The sequence below is a fragment of the Antrostomus carolinensis genome, unplaced genomic scaffold (assembly GCF_000700745.2).
Source record: "Antrostomus carolinensis isolate BGI_N321 unplaced genomic scaffold, ASM70074v2 scaffold9751, whole genome shotgun sequence".
Lineage (NCBI taxonomy): Eukaryota > Metazoa > Chordata > Aves > Caprimulgiformes > Caprimulgidae > Antrostomus > Antrostomus carolinensis.
In genome coordinates this window covers 2,068-8,995 of record NW_010296435.1, presented here as the reverse complement: position 1 = coordinate 8,995, position 6,928 = coordinate 2,068, and the positions used below count along the sequence as shown (strand labels likewise).

At 40.2% G+C, this 6,928-nt stretch overlaps 1 protein-coding gene across 1 annotated transcript in view; it reads right to left on the bottom strand.

Moving 5' to 3' along the window:
• Positions 1 to 6,379, bottom strand: part of SEC22C (SEC22 homolog C, vesicle trafficking protein) — a 21,117-nt gene extending 14,738 nt beyond the window's left edge. The window contains exons 1-3 of the mRNA XM_010178301.2: positions 6,298 to 6,379; positions 3,580 to 3,682; positions 2,583 to 2,792 (exon numbers count right to left, since the gene is read on the bottom strand). Coding sequence (XP_010176603.1) covers positions 2,583 to 2,764 — 182 coding nt within the window. The 5' untranslated portion in view covers positions 2,765 to 2,792; positions 3,580 to 3,682; positions 6,298 to 6,379. The remainder of the gene's footprint in view (positions 1 to 2,582; positions 2,793 to 3,579; positions 3,683 to 6,297) is intronic.
• Positions 6,380 to 6,928: the final 549 nt, after the last annotated feature.

Here is a 6,928-nt window from a genome sequence, read left to right as displayed (position 1 = left end):
ACCTGCTGCCCACGCTGCTCTGGGTGCAGCCCAGGACACAATGTGCTGCCAGCGCACATTGTCTGCTCGTGTTCAGCTTCTCACTCACCACCACTCCCAAGTCTTTCTCTTCATTAGCTTACACTGGGTCAGTTCCCTAAATTCCTTCTGGCCTCAGCTCACAGCTGAAGATCAACATCATGCCCGTTCCAATTATATATAGTGGTTGCTCTGGTTAAGTTTCAAGTCAAATTACAGGACTAACAGTACTAATGATTACAGTCTGTGTGATTGTTCTGTTTCAATTTTGTATAAATTGCTGTTGTTTTGTTGCTCAGAAAATAGAGAGAGAAATGTGGAATTATAAGTAAATAAGATCGTAGGAGTGTGGGGAAAAACATAAGGAGGGGATTGTAAAATGGAAAGACTCTCTAAGAAAATGCTTATAGGTAAAATGATATTGATTAACAGAGGTATTATGGTTGAGATAAAAATTATAAACAGGTGCTAAGAAATAATAGAATAAGAATCCCAGACTGGTTTGGGTTGGAAGGGACCTTAAAGATCATCCAGTTCCAACCCCCCCCTGCCATCAGCAGGGACACCTTCCACTAGACCAGGTTGCTCAAAGCCTCATCCAGCCTGGCCTTAAACACTTCCAGGGAGGAGCAGACACAGCTTCTCTGGCCAACCTGGGACACTGGCTCACCACCCTCACACCAAAGAATTTCTTCCTCACATCTCAGCTCAATCTCCCCTCTCCCACTTTCAAGCCATCCCCCCTTGTTCTGTCACTCCCTGTCCTTGGCCAAAGTCCCTCCCCAGCCTTCCTGGAGCCCCTTCAGGTACTGGGAGGCCACTAGAAGGTCTCCCTGGAGCCTTCTCTTCTCCAGGCTGAGCAGCCCCAACTCTCTCAGCCTGTCCTCACAGCAGAGCTGCTCCAGCCCTCGCATCATCCTTGTGGCCTCCTCTGGACTCATTCTAACTGGTCCATGTCTTTCTTGTGTTGTGTTCTCTTCTTGGGCTCCAGAACTGGACACAATAATTCTTACAAACCATGCAACCATGCTGTTTCTCATTCTGTCCTTTGTACAGCCCTCTCCATGGTTGGTTTAAACACAATCCAGTTGAATCAACAAGAATAATAGAATTTAGAGACACAGCAATTATAGAGGAGAAGTGATTAACTTGGAGTAAGGGAATTGTGAAAGATTACAGATTTTAAAATAGACAGAAGTGAAATGTCATTATGGAAGTTTTCCTTAGAAGTGCAAAGGTGAGCAGACAGGAAGATGATTCAAGAAGATCAGTGAATACAGTGACCAGAGTGGGACCAGCGGGGCTGCAACTTCTGAAGAATCACTGAGATGAGACAAGAAGAATCAGCTGCGTTTGAAGACCACTGTGGACTTTTAATGAGAAATTTAGAACCAAGGGTTCATGGGAAAACACCAAGAACTTTGAGAAGAATATCTATTGTATAATGTTAAATTTAGGATATATATAGTTTGATTTTTGCAATGCCTTTGCCACCTACTGAGGTGATGGCCCAACTCTGAGTTTTCAATAAAGCAAACCTGGAGTTACCCATCAACTGAATTAAATTCCTTTAACGTGTAAAATCACCTTTTCCAAGTTGCCCATAATTTATAGCCTTTTTGCCATGTAGCTGTTTGCTCTCTTCTCATTTCAGAGCCAGATGCATAGCTACTTCTGGAGAGACTACAGAAGATTAAAAGCAGTGGAACACGTTAGCACTAAAGGGCACAAGTTCACTTTGAGGGAAAAGGAATTAAAATGCTAATCTCTGCTTTTCCAATTGATTCAGTGTAAGTTCATGTATCTTCCTCCAACCACTTCCCCACAAATGGATACTTAGTTTTAGAATTATAGATTTTAGCTCAGGGTCACTTTAAGTTTTCTTATATTTGCTAACCAGAAATGCAATCACAAGCCAAAACTAATTTTTAGAACTAAACTAAAATCAACATTAAATGAAAATTCTCATCTCTGAATGAAACCTTAATTTGACAGAATCACAGAATGTTGGGGATTGGAAGGGACCTCAAAAGATCATCCAGTCCAATCCCCCAGCCGGAGCAGGAACCTAAATGAGATCACACAGGAAGGTGTCCAGGCAGGTTTTGAATGTCTCCAGAGAAGGAGACTCCACACCCTCCCTGGGCAGCCTGTTCCAGTGCTCTGTCACCCTCACTGGAAAGAAGTTTCTTCTCAAGTTTCTTAAAATAAAAACTAGCAGATCCTTCTCCAATAAATAAAAGCAAAGATTTGTAATTTCTCCATACTGGCTAGTGTCAGTATGCTTCAGGCCTCCTCCAGACATACTCATCAGAGCTTCTAGAGACTTGAACTCTGCTGGTATTCAGAAAAATGGAGTGGGCAATAGGTAGGAGAGAGTCAGGGCAGTTCTGTGCAAGCCAGAATCAGCACTGTAGGGGTCTGAGAGAAGGCATCAGCAAGACTTGAAAATAGACAGGCATGGACTTCAGACTGGAGTTAGGTGCTACAGAATATATCCCAGCTCAATCATTTCAAAAAGTAGAGACAAAAAAAACAACCAAAAAGAAAAAGCAGGAACTTACTGTATGCTAAGGTCACGTCCTTTTGCTGTGCCTCGACTTGGATACTGTGCCAGAATCGAGGATAACGCCTTTAATCTCTTTCTGCATTCCAGAAAGTCCTGGTTGAAATGAAAATCTGTGGAAGCTGAGAGGGGAAGTCCGTCCCTCACCCGCACCACACAGGCGAAGAAGATCATAGACATTCTCCACTGGAGCACTCATGAGGACAACCTGAAAATGAAATATTCAATTAGGTTAATGGTCCATTAAGGGATGTGATATTAGTTACTCACAATCCAATATTCCAGTCAGGAATATGTCAAGGTAAGAGTTTATTCACCACTGCTACTGAACGTCTCTTGTAACGCCACTGCCATGGAAAGACAATCAAACTCCTCTCAAAGGTCATTTTCTGCTTCTCTCAGACAAAAAAGTGGGGCAGGGAATTTGACAGGGGAATTATCTACCTGAAAAATATCACTATTTTCCCTCCTTCTGCTTTACCTCACACATCAGAAAGGCTGAGTAAAGTTCTTAAAGGTATTTGTGGAAACCAGCTAACTCCCCCTGACACACTGCATCTTCACTGGTCTTGCAAACAGTGACATTAGTGTTGCAGTTGTCCAGTTCTCATAGAATCACAGAATGGTTTGGGTTGGAAGGGACCTTAAAGCTCATCCAGTTCCAACCCCCCTGCCATCAGCAGGGACACCTTCCACTAGACCAGGTTGCTCAAAGCCTCATCCAACCTGGCCTTCAACACTTCCAGGGAGGAGCAGCCACAGCTTCTCTGGGCAACCTGTTCCAGTGTCTGACCACCCTCACACCAAAGAATTTCTTCCTGATGTCTCATCTAAACCTACCCCCTTCCAGTTTGATAAATTTTAGGCTACAGACTGTCAGACTCTTTATAAAAAGAAACAACTAGGAATAAATATAGAATAAAAGTTGTCCTCTCTCAAATTCTCTCTCTTTAACAAGTCATAATCTCTCATGAAAAGTTATTATTGGTATTTACCTGGTACATTCAGAACACACAAGAGATCTGTCCTTCAGACATACCATCAGTCTTCAGTGCAAGATGACTAATCAGAAGACTAATGCAGCAGCTCACATAATCTCTGAAAGATAATCAAAATGAATGTTTTAGAAAACAAAAGAATGACCAGTATGTATATTATGTATATTTACAATGTAAAATCTCCCATGTAGCAGGTAAACATAATCTATAAAGTATTTTGTCTAAAGGAAAACAAATAATTCTCCTTTTTTTTTCCAAATATATCAATACCTAGATGTGTTCAAAGACCCTACGAAATGATATTCAAAGTATTTCTGATGCCCCAATCATTGTTTTAAAGTTATCATAGCTTCCTGTAAAAGAGCAGCTCTAAATTAGCAAACTTTGAGTGATTATCACAAACAAAACAAGAAAGAAAAAAAAAAAAATTAAATAAAAAGGCATTTACTCTGCTTCAGGCAAAATACATAAATGAAGCATTAGGGGGAAAAAAAAGAAATCACACTGTGAACTGAAACTTTTGATACAGGGAATGACTGCTTTAAACAGCCCTGTATCAAACAACTCATCATGATGCTCACAGTTTCTTTGAAATATGTGTCTCATCATCAAGTGTTTTTCTTGTCTCAGAAGGTGAGTGAGCAAAGCCTCTGCTAGTTCAGACATTCAGAAGCTCTCTTGCCTGTAGAGTTGCTCTAATGTCTAATAGAGTTGAGTTCCTACCATGAGCAGCACTAAGAGAGTCTTGTTTCTGCTCCACAGGAATCATTTCCACACAGTCTGTAGGAACTACTCCTTTGGCAAAGGTGGCTGCGAGGTGCCAGCATGTTAAAGCAACTAACAGTTGTCAGAGGAATTGACAGAAAGAATAATAAATTGCACATAACTTGCTCCTTAGAAAAAGAAATTAAAACTACAGAAGATCACACATCACTTAAAAAGCAGTATTTTGAACTTCTACAATGGAGATTAAAGAAGAATTAGACACTAATTTTTCTCCACTCTCTCTCTCATAGCTCTTCTCTAGCAGCCACTTGAGTTGTAAAATCAAACTAAGCTCACTAACTTCATTTTGCCACGCATCAAAAAGAATTTCTACAATAATCAGGATTATCACATGTCAACTTGAAACACTACATCAAGCTTCAAAGTGTTGTGCTAGCAGCCACGGAAGAAACGGTGCAGAAAGCTGCTTCAACTTTAACATAAAGGTGAGATGAAAACAAAAAACTGCCAATAATGAGAAATATTCACTTTAACAGTCAACTTTTCAGTGTGGTTGCTCAGAACAGCACAGTTTTATGGTCAATAGTTGGAAATCCTGATGAAGTATAATTCCAAAATATCCCATTTGACAAACACCACAGAGGCAACACAGTGAACACTCGTTTAGCTTTCAGAAACAGCCAGAAGATGACCAGGACAATGGAAAAGCACCAAACTAAGAAACTAAAGACATTTTCTAAAAAATATTTAGCCTATAAAATTATTCAACTCACTATGCCACTAACAGCAAGAGTTTCAGATTTATATCTTAAATGATGTGTATATATTAATCACTAGGGATAACATCACCTGTACATACAAAGGTATATACAACTTTCCAAGAGACACAAACTGTTACGCTTCAGGGCATAAAGCTTTCACTAAATATCAGCTGCCCATCAGAGAAGATTCTCTGTTCTCCTGTGGAAAGATCTGGTATCAGTCACCATCAGGCAGACTTCCAAATTAAATGTCAGATTTCACCAGAGAAATGAGTCAATGCTCCTTCTTTGGAGAATACACCTGCTGTAATGTACAATCAGACCATCACCGCTGTATTCATCCATATAGTTTGATTTATTTATGGTTTTTTTTAAACCTACTTGCCAGGGAATTTTTAGTTCTGCTGCCTGAGGAAATGAGGCTTCCCCAACCAAGCTGTAAGTGCAAGTGGGATAGATATTTTATGTGCCTTTTGGTTTTGTGAAAATAGGCAAATGTATATAAAAGAAAGGTAATCCCCAACAGAGAGAAAGGCTGATGCAGTCACTCAAATTTTAACAGAGAGAAAGGCTGATGTGGTGACTCAAATTTTAACAGAAATAAATATTGATACAGTGACTCCAACCTTAAGAGAGAGCAGGTGAGCACAACCTCTGGGAAAACAACTGGAAATGTGTTCACTGGTTCTGCTTCTTACAGAGCTCCCACTGACACGGTCTAAAGGAATGTTAGTGAAGGTAAGACCCTGCCCCCCAAAAGAGGAAAAAGGTGTGAGATTTGAGAACAGAACCTGTAAAGATTTCTGATTAATAAAAAAAAGAAATATACAGGGGTTTTAGAATAATTCAGGGGTTTATTTGAGATGTAGCACAGGTTTAGCTAAAAGAGGTGAGACCCAGCAGCACCTTGCAGAAGGAGGTAAAGCCTAAAAATAAATTCATGCAAGTGGTTTACCTAAAAATAAATTCATGCAATAAATTCTTCCATGGAACTCATATCACCAACCACCATCAACCACTCAAACTCATCTAGCTCCCTCCTTTCCTTTTCCACCTTCCCCCAGCCCAAACAGTCAACTATGTCACCTCCCTCAAAAGTTTAATTATTTGCAAGTTAATTTTGACACGTCACCTGTAAGCGAACACATCTTCTCACAACTTACTGGCCTGATCAAGGTGTGCAAATACCCAAGTGAATCTATGATCTTAGTAATTGAGATCAACCAACCCTTTCCTCCTCCAGCCTCTTTGTATTTGCATATGATTAGTAGCCCAAAGTATCTGCCACTGACTTTACGTGGCAAGCCTTTGAACTCATGTCCTGAACTTTGATAACGTACTTTGTGCCTTTTGATTAAGCAGGTATCAAACATTGGGTTATTCAGAATTTATAACATCAGTCAGCCCAGCTATTTTACTAGCACAAAGCAGGTAAAACCTTGAGGAATATTTTAAGCAATTGTTTCAGAAGAACAAGTTACAATTTATAAAGTAAACAAAGGTTGGAGGGGTTTTTTCATTATTTGAAGCACCTGTACACCTAACAACCCTTCAGAAGAAATCTGTGTAGTGTAAAACTCACATAAACAACACATTTATCAGTCTTGTAATAAACAAGACTCTTCAGGGTCTTCCCACAGTTGGTATCTAAGTTGTCTGGAATGCAGTTCCACCATCCCTGATTTCCTAAATAGCAGCCAACTCTCTTTAGTGACTACACAGGGATTATTAACACAGCCTTAATCAGACCTCTTACACCTCACCACGCTGTCACGCAAGCTCCTTCGTATAAGAAGGTAAGACCTCATTCACAAGCACCACACTTCTCCAAATGCTAAACAAACTCCTACCTCAGTGTC